This window comes from Gallus gallus, chromosome 5 (assembly GCF_016699485.2).
Source record: "Gallus gallus isolate bGalGal1 chromosome 5, bGalGal1.mat.broiler.GRCg7b, whole genome shotgun sequence".
Taxonomy (NCBI): domain Eukaryota; kingdom Metazoa; phylum Chordata; class Aves; order Galliformes; family Phasianidae; genus Gallus; species Gallus gallus.
The window spans coordinates 35,310,921-35,329,236 of record NC_052536.1 but is presented as its reverse complement, the minus strand read 5'-3'; the positions used below and the strand labels follow the sequence as shown (position 1 = coordinate 35,329,236).

The window sequence follows — 18,316 nt, the reverse complement described above, 5'->3', positions numbered from 1 at the left end:
ATTTAAAAAGGAAAAAAAAAAAAAAAAAGCCAACACAGGAGAAACTGTCTCAGGCATGGGGTTTCAGGAGTTAGTCATGGATGATAATTAATTCTTTAGCATATCAAACTGAATACTCAGCAATTGTTGGTCTTGAGCAATGCTGAATTTTCAAATAGTTCTGGAGATACATCTGAGGCCAGTGCTTCCTTTGAAGAGTCTCAGCTTCCTATGAATGTTGGAAAAAAATCAAATAATTGGTTTCAGTAGCTTTAGTGTACTTTCTTCTGGGTGGGCCAAACAAAGTCCCAGGTCCCTGAGCTGTAATTTGCTGGCAGCAAAACCTTGATGTTTCTTCAGAAGAGGTAAGGAAGAATCTGCCTAAAACTCAGTTTTGTTCCTGGCAGACATCAATGCATGCCTCTATTTTACCTTCTTTCTTTCTTTCTTTATAAAAAAAAAAAAAAAAAAAGAAGTACTGAATTGTCATCCCATTGGAATAAATCAGGTCTATATATGGCTTCATAAAAAGAGCTGCAGGTATTTATGGTTTTTTTTGTGCAAAGACATGCAAAAGGTGCCTGAATCTTTCTTTTAGTTTATCCACACTGATTCCAGAGCCCTTGCCCAATATAAACTCCCCATTTTTTGCTATTGGCCAAAAGCCTACTCTTTGGCTTTCAAGCACATGATCTGTTGCCAACCTCTACTATTTATTTTTCATTCTTATTTTCCTCATCTATGCAGTAAAGATCTCATATGTCACTGAAAGTCTGTAGCTTGACTTCTGTCCTGAGCATCTGTGAGGAAGAATCTTGTGAAAATGTTATAAAGTGTCTCACACACTAACTCACGTTGTGTGCTGTAGTCTACTTATTCCAAATGACTGATCTCTTCATTAGACTGAAATCCAAATTTTCTAATACTATTTTACCTTTTTAGTAATGCCAGTTCCTTTTTTTTTTTTTTTTTTTTTTGTCCTCTGTCACAATGTAGAACTGTATGTGCATCTGTCCCCACCTGCACACATTTGCTGCAGTGTATTCTGCATGATTCATACTGTAAATGAGCACACCTATATCTAAGGCCGGAGAGACAGGAGTGTCATTAGATTACTGAATTCAAGCCTACAGCCCAAAATGATGTAATGATTTCAAGAAAGCTGCTGGAAATCATATTGGAACTGAGTCCTCTATAATTTATTTTTCTTTCCCGAGAAATTGACCTTAATATTACAAAATGAATGTTCTTCTGAATAAGAATGTATTGTCAGTAATAGAGATAAATAAGCTATTTGATAGCATAATGTGGGTTACTATTCTGTTGACTTTACCCATTGCAATGTCTTATTTACATTTGTTGGAACAACCTAGACCTAGAATACAGTATAATTTTCCTATGATAGCCTTGACATTATGAAACTTTGGAAGCTTTCTGTGTGATATATATATTTCCAGAGGCACAGAGCAGAAATTATGTTTTTTATGTCAGCGTCTCTTTATTTTTAGGAGATGAGACAATATAAGTAGCAGTATAGTGTGGAAGAAGGCCAGGTGAAAATAGTTAAATTAGGGTCATGACAGGGTGCACCAGTTCTCGGTGGGAGCTAAATGTTACATTTGGGACTGAACTACTCACTTAAAACTCCAAAAAGGAACAATGAACCCAATGAGAAGGGAACGTGTATTTTGAAACCCTCACCCCAGCTGGCTCTTAGAGAGTTGCACAGATCAGGGGGAAAACAGTCCCCAGGCACAGAGAGGGGAGATGTCTAAGCAGAAGAAAATCTGTTGTGCTGCTGTGTGAACACTTCCAAAGGCTGACTATATTCAATTAAAGAAAACACAAAAGCACCTACGTAGAGTTCATAGGCTTTATCCAGCTTTAGACTTTGCTTAACCTTTATTCCAGGAGGTAAAATTGTGATGGGTGTTGTCAATGACCTAAAAACTGTGGTGCTGGCATGATCTCTTCTTCATGATTTCTAACCAGTTCTGCTTTTGGCTCAGCATCCTCATCACTCTGAGACATGATCTGTGGCTGCAGTTTGAGGTTAGCAGAAAAATGATTTTTTTTTTCCTATAGTTGTATTCTTCTGAGCTTTTGCACTTGCATTCATTTTTATGTTGTTTTTGTCTAATTAAATCAGACCCATTCAAACTGAGATGGAAGAGCAAAGGTCAAAAAATGTCAGACACCCTTAACAACCTCTATTAAGCCTTGTTAAACTGAAAGTACTTTCACTTCTAGTCCAGAAACAGCACCCTAGACTACAGTAATTGATTTGGCCTCCAAATAGCTGCATTGTACCGAGAACTCCTCTGAGCAAAAGGAGAAGGAATAGGATAAATGAGCTTAAGAGAAACTCTGCTTCTCCACCTAAGCCCCCATTTAGAACTGGGAGAAATTGTTACTTTATCACACTAAGGAGACTTGAATGGAAAGAGTGATAGAAATGAAACCCACTAAAATCACTGCATCTTCTAAAAGATTTATTTTTAAACTGGGTAGAATGAAAGAGAGAGGCAGAGAGAAAGAAAAGCACTGTATGATGCACAGGAAAAGGTCATCATGTCAGCTGTACACTCTGCCTTTCAAAGTCATACTTTGCATGGACACAGTGGTTTGATATTGTTTGAGGGGAACTGATCTGACTGGACCTGAAAACAACTAATGTGATATACTATGAAACTTCCTTTAATTTCAGTTGTCAAAAGCTGCTATATGTGTGTAAAGAACCAAGTTAGGCAAATTGAAGGCTCCAGTAAATCTGTGCAGTACAGATATTTTCCTGAGATCCAAGATTCAAGTTGATTTAGACAGATACTTGTAGTGAGAGAAGGGGTGTTGCATCTGGAAGCAATGCTTGTGCCTGTTGAACATGCAGGAGAATAATGGATAGAAGTTGTCTAGGGATGAGCTTCAGTTATTAGTAAGGTAAACAACCAGATTCTCTTCCCATCCTCTCATCTTCCTAGGCCTTAAGGTCAGTTGAAGTAAAACAGCCTTTTGCACTCGCTACTTTGTGACCAGGAGCATTTCCAGCTTCCCTAACAGAGCTTCTGTTGCTGGATGGCACTAGGAGCAGCAGAATTTGCAGCAGCATCAGAATAGGTCTCCAAAACTAACCAAGGTGGTTGCCACCTGAGAGTGAGCAGCGGCTCCAAGAGACAGTGCCAGTCGGAAGAGCTCCCAAGCTCTCACTTCATCCTTCCTTTGAGAGCACAATAACTTGTCCTGTTTCCAAAGCATAGCAGTAACAAACCTATTTTTTCCTTTGCTTAAAGTGTTGATGAAAGTGATGAGAACATGGGAATGGCATGAGCAACACTGGACTTGGCAGGCTTTAGTTTAGTAAGTTAAAACACTGATGAAAGCAGTCCACAGAGAAAAGATCAAACACGAGCTATGGATTGGTGCTGGTAAGAGGTTTAGAAGTAGAGAAGCCTAGGACTTCTTTTTGATCCTGTTTGGGTACAGAAGTACAATATACATACCTGTTTGCCATATGAAATCTCGTGTTTTGTGGATAAGTTTCACCCATCCTCCAAATAAATAAATAAATACGTTGATGAATCTGGTCATAAGCAAATGTAAGGCAGGCTGATTTTTAAAAAGTCAGTAATTCAGCTGAGAAAAAAAGTTGTTTATCCCAAGTACAAATTACTGTTTTTGTTTTGGTAAAAAAAAAATGAAGGAAAAATGCCTTAGATTAAAAGATAATGCTGAAACATTTTTGATTATTCAAATTGTTTTTGTTCTTTAAGATAGGCACGAATCAGTATGAAGTACCTTGTTATATCAATTTTTAAGCCACCTACTAAATAAGATGTGGAATTAGAAATATGAAAACTAAGATGTGCTGTTTTATTTATTTATCTATTTATTTATTTAAATTTGATTGCCATTTGATTGCCGCTTTTATGCAGTTAGAATTCTATTTCAAGGACACTTAATGAAAGCTCTGGAATTAGATCACCCCAAAAACGCGACAATACAAATTCTCAAAACACAAGGTTGCTTTTCAAATCTTTGAAGCTGCAGCACAGCACTAAGGTAATAATTTTTTTTCTGCAATTCTCAAGTCCAGCAGGAATGGCAAAAACATCAGTACTGAATTGGAAAGAGAAATGATAAATTTTGAAGGTCTGTGATACTTGCATTACCACCCTCCTTGTTTCTTCTAGATGGCAGTGGTCTAGAAGAATCCCTAGGAATGTACTAAATTACCAAGATAGTGGAATCCTTTTCCACCTAAGGTATTGACTGTAGATAGAGGAAAGATGGAGTTCATTTTTAGCCCAAACAGCCAGTGAGGTGTAAGAATGACTAGAGTAAAATAAGAATGTTTATTTTTAAGAATGGATTGGTTATGTATAGAAGTAAGTCATCTGCACAGAAGTTGAGTATATGGTGGAAAGCAGCTATGTGGAAAGCAGCACTCCCTGGATGACCTTTAGATCTTCATAGCTAAAGGTTCATCAGTCTAAAATGATTGTCTTGGATGAAAATGGCAAACCTAGTGTGCACTTCTGAAAATATAAGTATTTAAAGATAGCATTCTGAGCACTTGGATAGAAGGATGTTTGTAAAGAAGAGGAAACCAGCTTGATAAAATGAGAAATGAAGCTGCCTCATCCAAGCATGTATAATAGCTATTGCCATTCAATACGGCTGAAAGGTTTTTTCTGCAGCTAATGGAAAATGCAGCTTCTGAGGTGTCACTAATTTTGACAGAGACCTCAATGTCTTCAGTTAAGTCTCAAACTTAAATGGGATGTGCAAATATATTCTTTCCTGTTCTCTTTTGTTTTCTTGAGTGTTAAATCCAAAATTACTTGTCCTTGGTACTAAGAGCATATTTCCGATAGTGGCATGTGGTTCATCTCGTTACCTAGTTCCTTTTTTGACTTCAAACAAATCCCTCCACGTGATCTAATGTCTCTTCTCGTATCCATATTCTTGAAAAAGTCATCCTCATTATGAGACTGTGCACTATTTGAAGTTTTAGAAAATTCCAGCCAGCAACTTCATTTTCAGTTCTTCTCGTACTACATTATATGTAACATTTCCTTATTACATTTGATCATAAATGGAATTGTACATGGCATAGAGCACTCATTGTTCACACGATTTGTATCCTTCTGTCTAAGGGTCCACTGAATTCAATTAAGAAGGCACTTCAGTACTTAGGAGCTTCAAGACTTTTATTCATGTGTTCATGTGTTATGAAGGACAGTAAATCAAATTGTGTATGATATTTATATATGGAAATATAACTTAATATATATTATGTATTATAAGGTGTAAAAATATGAATACTTGGACTCAGTATAAGCCCTTTGAAGCCACTGGCATGATGTTAGTTTTCACAGGGCTTGTTTGGCTTATCCCAACATTTTTGCAAAGGGAAGGTCAAACACCTTTTAATCCTTCTATTCAAACTCCACACTCTGGAGAACTGTTTATTTTTATTTCATTTTTTGACTCAATTATCTTTTGTTTGTACAGCTCAGACATACCATTACGAATACAGCATTAATATGAAACGCTTGTTACTTCATGCGTGCTAAGCACACAATGTTAAATTACTGCATGCATTGTGAAGTGACAAGTTTAGTATTATTGAGAGGCTCTGCTCCACTTGTTTTTTAACTTTAATAAAAAAAATAGAGCTATCTCAAGCAAAACATGTTTCTTAAATTTAAAAATACAATGTACAAGATTGGTCTGCCTGTCTCTGAAGCCTGGGATGAGATTCTTGGAAGTGTTAGACCAATTATTTTTTAAGTGATCTAAGAACAGGATGCCAGATGTTTTTAACAGACTTCTTCAATGAGGTTTTATGCAGGGCCATAAAAAATAAAAATAAAAAAAAAAAGGCAAAAAAAAAAAAAAAAAAGCATGAGTTTGGAGAACCAACACAGGACCAGTTGTATTCTGGGGCACAGTGGTCAAAGTTTGACACATGATCACAAAAAAACCCAACAACAACAAAGAAGTGCAATAAAAGCCAAATAGAATTTGAATAACAGATTGCACGAGAATCATGCAGTAGTGAGCCACCTGTGGGAGTTACAAGAGAATAACTGAACAGATGGATAAATGGTCAGAATGAACAGCCATTATAGGAGAGCAGGATAAAAAGAAGAAAAAATATGACTGTTTAGATTCTGCATTTTGGTATTTTTTGCTTGTTTTCTTAGTTTCCCTCAGCCTGAGCAGAAAAACAAACAAGGATACAAAGTTCTGTGCAAGAAGGACTCCCTAATACAAAAGTGGTGCTAGTGGAAGATCCCTCTTAGGCTGGTGCTACCCAGAGTTTTCAAAGTGGGCTAAAATATGGAGGAACTGGGAACAGCAGGTCTCTTCCAGGCTGTTGGCAGAGGTGCAAAACCACAATGACTGAAGAAGGCAGAGCCTTAAAGCAAGTATCACAGGTGAGATCCTCACCATACAAGGAAATAAGGGATGTCTTTCTTGTGCAGGACACAGACAGTTTCTGTTTATATAGAGCAGGACCCAGTGGTGCCACTGTCATTCACTGATTATCTTGCTGCCCATAATTTTCTTGCAGTTTTCTTGGTTAGATGACTGAATGAGCGGTAAGGATAGCTTAGGAGATGAATGGAAGCTATCCTTATGATGTAGATTGGATCTAATATCCCTCTAATCTGTAATGATATGAGATCACTAAGCCATGATGCATTCCCTGCTTCATCCTTCTGACATGACAGGGACCTTGTGTTACAGCAAAGTATTTTTGCTGCTTGCATAAGTTAGTTTTTAAATATGTGTTTAACCTCCATGTTAAATATTTAAGTTCCTCTGAACTGGGTTACTGGCTTTAAAATGCACCTGTCTCAGCAGTGCAAACTGGTTCTTTGAGCAGCTGCAATTTTATTGGTTTGTTATGCAAAGAAAAAGGTAGAAATTTCTGTTATAGCTCCTGAATTACTAGAGAACTTGTGACTTGATAGGTTTGATATTCCAGACTTTGTTCAGACAGTGCTCTTGCAATTCAAATAATTACATTGCCCTATAAAACCAGAGAGAAAAACAATTTTTAGAAACAACAATCTGAGTTGGCCAGAGGGTAACTACTTTTATTATACACAGAGGAAACGTGAAACTTGCTTGTATTCCAGGAAAAGAAAGGGATCAGAGTATTCTGTCACACAGATGTAAGGCTGAGAAAACAAACTTGGCCTTGATTTTCATAGCAATCAGCATAGGATTTCTTCCTCCACAAATTTAATGGATGGGGCTACACACCAACAAACTAGAGCCAGTCACCCAGGTCATAGAATCATTTTAGTTGGAAGGGACCCCTACAGACCATCTAGTCCAAACCTCCTGCAATGAATGGGGATGCCTACAGGTAGATCAGGGCACTCAGAGCCCTTTCCAGCCTGACCTTGAATGTCTTCAGGGATGAGGCATCCACCACCTCTCTAGGCAGTCAAAGGGACAACAGAAAACTGATGTCTCAGCAGTAGCTAAGGTCTGTGGGAGGAGAGAAGAGGCTGCACAGCAGAAATTGCATGCATGCTGAATTTGCAAGGCATACCGGAGAGAGATCTAGTTTGTCCAGCGGCTCACCTCACTCTATTTCTTGAAACAGGTTTCTATTCAGTTTTAATTGCCATAATGAAAGGTTGGCATTTTTATGCAGAGTAGCAGACGGGGGGAATGTCCCCCAAAACCACCAAGAAACCAGATGTCTTCATAGCAGATCTAGCTGAATTAAGTGAATTGAAACCTTGAGAAATCAGGGGCAATTATCCTTCATTGTGCCAGCAGTCATCACTGGAGATATCTAGCAAGTCTGGACCCTGAGTCCTCTGCATGATAGCAGTGCAGCTCTTGCTTTAATGAGGAAATAGTCCTGGTTAATTTGGGGCGGGGAAAAGTCATATCATTAAAGCAACATGTTTTCTTCTGTGCTAACAGTACACATCAAGGAGCCTTCCGTCTTTCTGTCTGCTTTGAACACAAATATGACATGCACATAAGTGAAGATCTATTATGGAACAAAATCAACAGATGGACTTATAATACATGAGGTTGAGGTGACATATCTGATACAATGATGAAGGGAAATGATTTTTGGCAGTCAGTGTTGACAAATAAACGTAAAGGTACAATGAAAATGTGGTTTAATATCTTGGCAACAGCTGTGACAGCTTAATCTAAAAGGATGTGCAGCAGTGGGTCACTCAAAATGGAAAAGGATGCAGGGAAAAAAAATAGTTGCAGTTTGACTACAAGGACTCTGGACATCCACGTAGAGATGAGAGAGAAAGGTGAAGAAATGGGAATAGGTGGAGGTGAATAAATAGTTCAGTAGAAGAGGGGTACATTTGCAGCCCTTTGGCACACAGGATGTGATGGCAGTAGGAGGAGTCAGATGAGAGACTTGGAGGTGTTTTCCACAAAGGGGAGTGGCTGGAGGATAGAATGACACCGTACTCAGAGGAGGTACTGTGGGCAACCTTGAATTGAATGATGGGGACCACAGAAAGAAGCAAACATTCCAGTATTCTCCCTGTGTTGGAACATATTTTTACATGAAATTACAGACATCGAACCTAGAATACAAAAAGCCTACTGGATGAGTTACTTTGTTATGTTGTGTGCACCCTAAAAGAGTGGCTATCATCTTGCACTGGGTGATGCAGGGTGGGTTTTGATTTTCTTCAGATAAGGAGCTGGCAAAGTGACCATAGCTCAGTACGATGGTGTGTTGCTGTGCTCTTGCTGTTGAAAGGCGATAGCCTGGAATTCAGCCATGTTGTGACTGGATCAGTTTCCTTAGACGGAAACCAAATAGAGGGTGAGAGTAACAGAAAACTGCCTTTAGAATAACCTCTGACAGTCTGCGTGTTTCTGTGACGTCTTAATATTAACACTGCATGACAAAGCGGGTAAATTATACCTATTAATGCAAGCAGATCTTTTGTTAAAGACTTTTAACACTTGCTCTGTGATGAACGAGTGCTGAAGCTGCAAGTATCTGTATGTTGTTTGTTCCTGCTCCTACGGTGCAGGGAAGTGTTGTTACCAAGTGCTTCTGCAGGCCTGTGTGTGGTGGGGGAACAGGAACTCACAAGCATGGCAAGAGCCCAACTGGAATCCCCCACTGGAGAGTGGCCAGGGCATGTGCAAAGCTGCTGCTTCCCTGCTATATTCCTGGTTTCTGCAGAATTTTTCATGAATTGGGCATCATTAATATTTTGGCAGAGTGTTTTAGCTGGCAGAGGGAATGCTTTTTGCTTCAGGCTCTTCTCCGGAGATGAAGCAATGAAAGAATGATGTACCCAAGATACTGCCATCTTTCTTTTAAATGTAAATTAGGATGGTTAATATATTTGCATAAAAAGGGGTCCATCTAGTAAATCAGGCATCAAGGTTATTGAAGTGAAGCATTTTCTAGCAATCTGGCTTTGAGATGAAATGGATAATTGTAGCTAGACCTGCATGCAGAAAACATGACAATGTCAGTTGCAGGTATTGAATTTCTCTTATGGACCAAGACGGCATCTGTAAGACTGTGAGGAAGCACTGGCAACGTACTGTTACTTCTGTTTTATAACCCAGTAATCACCCAGTCAGCCCTCCCTGCTCTCCCAATTAGGCATGCATATAGGAGTTGTAAGCGTGTGCTCTTGGACAAGTAGGTCATGATGGAGATGTACCAAACTGATGTATGGACAGTAACACCTGCTGCTGATTTTTTCCATTAATTAGCACGCAAGATTTGCATGGCAAATCCCAGCAGAAGAAAGCCCTTGGAGAAGAAAAATTATTTGCACAGAGTGCACTCTCAGATTTTACTTGAGTTCAGGAATTGAACATCTTAGGAAACTCTGGTGCCAGCAACTGGTTGAAAATAGGTCATGCAGAGACAGAGCAGTATGTTTGAACCAGTTTAGAGAGCACAGGCAAGTGGAAGGAGATATCAGTAATCTCAAGTAGAAACTGAATTCAGTGTTTCCTAACTAGGTTCACTCATTGAGAGAAATGTGTACTGAACTCAGAAGCTGTTGTCCGGAGGCATCTCTAGCATTTTAGTAATAGCAGCTAGAGACCGTCTAAGAAAGCTTCACATAATGTTTTTAAATATTAGTGTCTTTCCTTGGAAGCATATCTGATGATATCTAAAATATTTTCTTAAGCAAATAATATGAATAGTATTAAGTGGAAGAAAAAGCCAGTACAGTAAATCCCTCTATGTGAGACAGTGAAGGATCTCACAGGAAAAAAAAAACACACTTGTTTTCACCTCTGTACAGTGTAAGTTCTCAAGAAATCTTTATGTTCAAGGCAGTCAAATTCTACTGAATTCATGCAACAGTAGTTGCTCTTAATCATCTCTGATTACACTACCTTCTAGCCTCTTTAAACCTCAGTCCCTGAAGAAAAAGCTAGTGGAAAGAACAGTCAGGCTTCTGGTCAGTTATGAAGGGAAAAAGGCTATTAGAGGACCATTGAGACATAATAGTTGGCTATTTTTTTTTTCTTTTTTTCTTTGCTTTTTTTTTTGGGGGGGGCTACTTGAGAGCATATCTATGTCTCCTACTAAGTCATCCAATAACTATGATATTTTCCTTGTCAGGATAGAAATATTTCTACATAATGTTCCGCATACTCCAGATCTAGAAGTAGTTCTGCCATCCACTGTGCTGTTACATGTAGATATGCTAAGAGAATGGATATACTATAAAAAGTCCACTTTTGTATAACTCTTCATAATGTTCTGCTTTAAGTCAAAAGTCAGAGAAATCTGACAGGCTATAAAGTACAATTAAAACTAAGCACATCAGTAATAAGAAGCCACAAAGCATGCATAATCATGAGATAAATGACCTCAATGGACAGATGATGATGAGCCAAGGAGAAGCCAAGGTCAATTATCAGAACTTCTAATTTTAACGCTATAATTAATAATGAATATTTCAAGAAAGAATGTTTAAAGAATAATTGTATTCTGCTATTAAAACCTGTTAAACGTTAAACTTATGCAATTTATGCAAATGAATCTGATAAGAAGAGACAATTAAGGTTTATAATTAACAGATAAATACAAATGATCCGGTGATGAAGGTCTTGGTTTCTCCTCTGTCTTATGAGACAATGTAATTGATTTTTATAAATGCTAATTTATATGCACTGCTAACCATTAATACATTGAAGAGATCATTTATTAAATTAAAGATGAATAGTGGTGTATGCAAAGATAATACCTGAGTTTTCAACATCTTAAAGATAAAAAGGAAGCAGGAAGAAACCAAAGCTTTGAATGGGATTTTCTTTTTTTTTTTTTTTTTTTATTTTTCCTCCAACAACCTTTGACATGCCAAGTGTGAAATTTAGGAAAAAGCTTTAACAGAGACAAAACAAAGGCCTTTGTTCAGTGAGACTTTACGTGACAGTAAGAAGGATTTTTGGCACAATCCTTGCCTTTTAACATTTGTTCTCATGGGCTAGAAGTAACGTGTGTTCTTACTTTGCTTTGCCTTGCTGTTCTTTTTCTTTGTGTTCTCGTATAAGCAGATGGCACGTTCACCATGGAATGAAACTGCTTGTAAGAAAGTGGGGGGACTTTTGGGGGGGACCAGTGTGCTAACTTGGCATTCTGTTTCAAAAAAGCCATCTCCTTACTTTCTGAGGAGTTACGTGAAGACTGCGTGTTCTTTTAAGAATTAACAACTTTTTAGAATGTAAGATGGCGTTTTGCCAGCTCCTGCAATTATGAGTAAGTGTAGTAAGTCTTTCTCCTTTCTTACAGTTAAAGCTCTGTATTAACTATAAAATGGGATGCATTCCACATTCTTTCTTGTATCTGCCCTCAGAATTGTAACGCTTTACCTTTTGTAAATGCAGCTGCAAATGCTTGTTACAATTACGTACAGTTTAATCTTTTATAGCTTTATAGCTACTCTGATCATTTCTAAATTTCAAACAAAATCACGGGAGATGCTTACAACCAGCAAAATATAATTACGGTATATTTAAGATCCCCCCCCCTCCCATATTTTTTTTCCCCCGAATTCTTCTTTGTCACTGCATTCTGTGCTGAGTTGAACTCTATGGCACTGACGCAGGTGGTTGATACTGGGGCAGCTTCAAAATGTACAGAGGCTTCTATAAGTGTAGATAAAATTTGCTCCTACTGATGTAATCAGTAGAAAAGATCTTTCATCTTCCATCAAGAACTGATAGTGTTGGCTGGCTTCAGTGTGGTTTCATGATCTAAATCCACAGAGAGTTTAACTTAAATGAGGTGCATTCATTTATTGCCCCAGCAGATGAAATACAGACCAGAGTATTCTCCTGGATGCATTTCCTGTGCTGTCATATCCATGTGAAGAACAGAATACTTCTCATCTTCTCACACAGGCCCTTTTCTAACATAAATAATCAAGACATTCACCATAAATCAAAATTGCAGCCCTCTACTTCTAGTTGTTCCTGTGTGATGCTTCTCCTGCTTCCTGCTTCCTTGAATAAAAACTACTGTTGATGATCTGTGATACTTCCATACTATCTGACTGCTACAAAAGTAGGTGTTATAAAATTAGCTTCTACATCTCCAGTTACAGATTGTTCCTTGTTTGCTGGACAATAGGCCCAAGTAGCAAGGCAGAGTTTGTTCAAATAGGTGCAGATTTTCTCCCTTCTTGGAGTTTCAGATTTTAGCTGGGGCTAAAATCCCTGAAGCAGGCTGTGAAATAGTTAAAAAACCAACCAACCAACCAACCAAACAAAAAACCCAAAAAGACCAACAAACAAAAAAACCCCATCCACTCATGTCTGCAGCTGCTCATCAAGCACAGACATATTTGATACGAGAATGACATCCTCCCTTTAATACTCTTCAGACACCTTTAGTGTCACCTTTCTGTCCACACATCTAGCTACTTATGACTAAAAACATGATTAGGAGGGGATTACATCAGAGCTGCACCTACATGGGGCTCTCAGGGTTCCTAACTACCTGGTGCTGCTGGATTCACCTAGAGCAAGACTGTAAAATGCTGGGGGTCTCTGTGCTTTGAGGGGAGCTGGGTGATGGAGCAGCCTAGCAAGATGATGAGCTGCAACACTTGCAGGAGACTTCCAAGGCCCCATCAGGTTTTCAGAGAGATTTTTTGTTGCTGTTGCAGTCATTCAGCATTTTCCAATGAAAATCCATTTCACTGAGAAGTTGCAGATTGATTCTATCTGCAAGTCTCTGAAAGGGTCTGGTAAGCAAGTCTCTTGGGAATTTTGAGTGTAAAGACTTTTTGCTTCGAGTCTTTAATGAGCCTTAATTTAATTAATAGGTTTGTAGTGAAAAAACTCATTACCTTTGATTCCGGAGATGAAAGTCCAGATATTCCCGCAACATTTAATTACATAACAGATGCTGCCCTTGTATTAAGATGCAAGAACATGATTTTGATTCAAACAGAGAAAAGCAGAAGCATTTTCAGGACACCTCTGAACAGTGACCTACTACAGTTTCCCTCCCCTCTTTCTCCCTGCCACCGCAATGCACACACACACACTCAAGGTTTTTTTCCTACCCACATTCAACTGCAATTGTGTATTTAAAACCCCTTCTGGTCAGTAAAACCAAAATAGGCCAACCTATACTCCCCTGACCTGTCCTAAAGAGATGGAAAATATATCCTGAGGGTAGCTGGAATCTATTTCTACCTTGATGGAAATCATGTACCAAGAACTGCTTTTAACATTTTTCTTCCTGGGAAAAAGTGCTCCAACAACATCATGTCCTTGGCAAATGTACATCCTGCTTAGTTCACGTAGTGGATTTTTGACTATTTTGGAAGCTTGGAAATGTGCTCAATGAAATGATAACACAGGATGCAGTTCTGCATGAACATGGGTGTGGAGATGTGCTAGGTAGAAATAAAATCTCTGGCTGCATACTTGCTCTTACTCAAGCCTCATTATAAAGCATGAGGTCCTAGTGTGTGTATGTTTTTCCTTAGGCATCTTTTCACATTGGTATCACCTAAAATAGATGACTTGATAGAATGAGTAGATGAGAAAGACTACAACAAAAGCTCCCAAAACTCCTGTTTACACCAGAAAGAATTTTATGGCTGTCAACTACAAGAAATACTGATTTAAGGAAATCAGTCTGAAACATTTTAATGGAAACAAAAACAAATCTCAATGACAAAGCTGTAAACAGGAGGGCAGGCTGCTGGTGACAGGAAGGGCTGTAACTGTAGCAGTGACACAAGAAAATGATATGCACCAGGACTGCTGATGGGTGTAGGTGAGGAATTCTGTGGTGTGGAGCTTGCTCTCTCCAGCTGAGCATCAGCCTGTCTCTGACATGCAGCCTACACGCATGGTCCTCAGTCTAGCTGTGGTTGCTCCCAGCACTGGAGAACCCAGCAAATATCACTTGGTGTTTCCTAGGAGTGAGGAAGAATACATCTGGAGAAGGCTTAAAGGGCAGGGAAATGTTTAATATGCAATACTAGAAGTATATTTAGACAGCAAATAGAGTATTCTTTTCACTGATGTGCTAACTTTTAAAAATTTCTATAAGCAGTCCTGTGACAATCAAAATGAAAGCATTCTAATGATTTAAAAGTTGTTTTCTGAATGTGTTGACTTATTATATGTATATTGTACCTCATCAGTCCTTTAGATGCTTTATCATAGTTTTTATTTACTGCATTTTGACAATGAAGCTTAGTGTATTATTATGTAAAAACAGTATTTCAAAAATTGCCTGTGAAATTGGAAATCTGCAGAACACCTTTGTTTGAAATTTTATGAAAATACTGGCAATTGTTTCATGTCACTTCAGCTTTATAGTTTCCATAATCCATTTTGAGAAAATATCAGCCTTCTCCATTTCAGCCACCAGGAGACACTTGCTGTACAGGAGTGATAAGGCGCTTTAGTTAATACGAAGCGAAAGCTGCCCAGAATGATTTGAAGAATAAAATACAGTTGACAGCACTATATTTGTTGCAATAGGCCATATTTGAGTCACAGAGTATCTCAAGGTGGAGACAATCTGTGGAGGTCATTTAAGTCCGACACGCTGCCCAGCTGGCAGGGCAGCCAGCTCAGGTTGTTCAGCTTGTGTGGACTGGGCATGAACCTCTCTGCAGAGAAAGATCCTGCAGCCTTTCCAATAAATGGAATCTCAGCATTTCTGTGTTTTTCTCTAGTTTAAGAATTGAAAGATATTTAGAATCTTTCCAATTATGTGCCTGAAAAGTCAATATATTCTTATTCTGTAGCCATGCTAGATGCATGCTGGTTTTTTTTTTGCTAAGGGTGATGATTGAGTGCAGGGCTTCTTATTGTGCCTTCTGCGTCCTTCATCTCCTTATGAAGGACATCTGCAGCTTCACCGTGGAGTTAGACCAGCCCTGGGATCACAGCAGGATGACTGTACCCCAACAGATAGCACTTGGCCAAAGTATTGCTCCTTTGAGGCAAGGCTAAGTACTCTAGCTATCAGTCAGGGCTAATTAGCTGGATGCAAAGCCGTGTGAGTGAGGCTGGACTGTTTCTGGTAGTTGGGTCAGTTTCTCTGCATGGCTGCGTGATTGGGGTTGCATGTGGCCTTTGTGCAGCAAGCCATATCCAAATGGGAACGCCCAAAGTCCTACTAGAACCTCCTTTCTTCTTGCACTGGGGGTGCATGTGGAAAGATGTGTTGAAGTGAAAGTGTCATGCAGTGCATGACATTGGGACTTTCTATGAGCAGCTGATGCCAAAGGAAGGAGGTGAGTGTCTGGGCCTAAACAAGAAGCTTTCAAGAGGCAGAAAGATAAAACCTTCATCTAAGAGATAGTTCTTGCTCAAACAGAAGTTGATGGAAATTTTACTGGTGTTTTCAGTGATCTTGAGAAATGCCTTTTGGTTTTCTGAATAAACTGGCAGTATAGACTACTGATATAAAGAGTCATACTAAGATTTTCTTAAAGTGGAAGAAATGTCTGCTTTCAATGCAAAAATGTTTGTTGTACACAACACTTTTATACCTGAGGCTCTTCAATGCACTTTTAAGTTTGTTTCTTTCTGAGCATTGTGGTTTTGCCTGTGAGGAGATTTTGTTCTCTTTTTGACATGAATGCACCAGTTTATTCACCTTAGAGCAACTCTGTTGAGCTGCAACACAGGTTTGACTGACTCATATGGCTGTAAATCCCTGCAGAGTGATCCTAAAGGCATGTTGGCCTCACAGAGTGTGAGTTCTGCTCTGAGATGGGGACAAGGGGTTCCCTGTGATTAGCCCAGCTCCTAATCTAAGTGTGGCTTCAGCAGGAAGGCCCCAGACAGGTGAAGGTGGAAGCCTAATTCCCTTCCTCGTGAAGCACGTTCACAAGTACTTAATGTTCTCTTGTTAAAAATTTCACCTGCTATAGCACTGCATAATTTGGGATTCCACCAGAAATCCTGAATGTCCTGTTAATTTATGCAAGGGTGAACTCAATGCTATGTTAACTTCAGAATGAAAGCACAAATGGAAACGTGAATCCTGAGACCAGCTTGTGTCAGATGGGCAATAAAAAGAACATTTGATTTGTTTCAAAAGATTGTGCAAATTGGACTGCATCTGACGCTGATACGATCCAAGACCTTATTAGTTCTGTGAGCGAATTAAATAGTTGGTTTTAAAGAAATGAGCGAAGAGAAACAGTGCTTGATAAGTGACTGATATTGAAGTGAAGTAATTAGTAATTTAATAGGGCTTTGACATGTTATCACGTTGCAGTTTGCAGGGAACAGAAATAAGGTCAAATTCTCGATCTACCCAGCTACAGCACTTTTTCACTTAAGATAGTTTACTGCTGTCTTTCAGTCATTCAAGGTTCAGGTCTTTTTGTGTTTTAGCAGGAAAAAGTCATCACTGTAGAACTCTTGAAAAATATTTGAAACAGTAATTTTAATTTTTTTTTTTTTACATTGAAAACAGTACACCTTCTCTCCTCTCTTACAACTAGATGACTAGCAGAACCGCAGAAACGTTGAGTTCTAGTCACCTCCCACTGTCACTCTCCCTTCTGTAATTCAAACAACTGACCTCTGCCATGGATCAGAAAAGACAATAAAGACAATAAAGACAGAAAATATGAAAGTGCAAGTTTTTATTTGTGTGAGAAAATAAGGAAATGTCTAATGAATGTGATGTTCAAATTTAGCTTTTGAACAACATTTGGACTTTCTTGCATATGGAGGCAGATCCCTCCCCTTGTTCCAGCCCCACGTTCCCCCTGAGGTGTGTAGGTCTCAGAATCCATAATGCTGTGCCCTGTGATTTCACAGGCAGTATCTTGATCATAGCACTTAATACCTTAAAACAATCAACCTACGCCTATTCTGTTCACAGTTTCTGAAAGATGTGCATTCCTTAGTGATGTTTTTTTTTTTTTTTTCTCTTTATACGTAACCTACTGTCTTTCTTCCAGGTATATTTTAATTAAGTTGTTAGATAGCTAGAGCTATTTAGCTTCAAGTATTTGGGCAGATGATTGGATTCTTTAACCATGAAAGAATCTTATTCTCTTCAACAGCAGAGAACAGAATTTAGATCTTTACTCTTCTTCATATAACCAGGAGATGTTTTTCTTTAAATATTTATATCTTTAAATGACATGTGGTTGCTGATCCCAGTGCTGATACCACTGCATGTAGGTACAGACTGCAGGTCTGTCTTGGTAATCACTGGGAACTGGCAGTTGCTGACCAAGGACTGTGATATTGGAGGACTTGCTGGAAAATCTTACAGATGGGCTGAAATGCCCTTTCATCAGAGATGCCATTTTTCTTGGGTGCTCAACAGCACAATGACACACTTTATGTTTTGAATCCTGACTACAGAGAGACATCTCTCATTAATTAACTTATTACAGAAATATATATTTTGTGTGCGAAAAGAGATGTTAAAAATTTCTGTGATGACATAGCATTAGTAAAAGTGTTAGCATTTGTCTGCATTTCATCCAAGAGGCATATGAAGAAGTGGCAATATTTACAGAGAGTATTATTCAATGCCCACTTATGTCAAGTCTGTTAATCAGCTCTTGCATCCTCCTCCACAGTTTCTGAACTGACCTGAACTCCACAGTAGTGTGTGCTGAGCTCTATTCAGCTCCCTTCCCCAGTTCTTGGTTTCCAGCCCTCCCTAATCCTTAGCCACCTTTTGGGCTGGAGGCACTGTTTTTGGATGTGGCATGTATTTGTAAGTGAATTTGTCCTCGTGTTGTGGCGCTGCATGCTGCAGTCTTATGGTATCAGTGCATCTGCAGGAGGATGGTGCCTTATTGAAAACCTGCACTGCCAAGGGTGC

At 38.9% G+C, this 18,316-nt stretch overlaps 1 protein-coding gene across 19 annotated transcripts in view; it reads left to right on the top strand.

The window, feature by feature from the left end:
* The window catches only part of LOC112532533, a 153,205-nt gene that overhangs the window by 66,726 nt on the left and 68,163 nt on the right, over positions 1-18,316 (top strand). The window contains exon 1 of one of the 19 annotated variants that reach the window (XR_006939481.1): positions 42-344. The exons of 16 other annotated variants lie outside the window; for them this stretch is intronic. Coding sequence is in view for 1 of the 3 variants with exons in the window: in XM_025151225.3 (XP_025006993.2) it covers positions 328-344 (17 nt within the window). In the remaining 2 variants the exon portion in view is untranslated. Of the gene's footprint in view, positions 1-41; positions 345-18,316 lie in introns of those variants that run through there. 2 more of the 19 variants (XM_025151225.3, XR_006939484.1) reach the window with 2 other exon arrangements.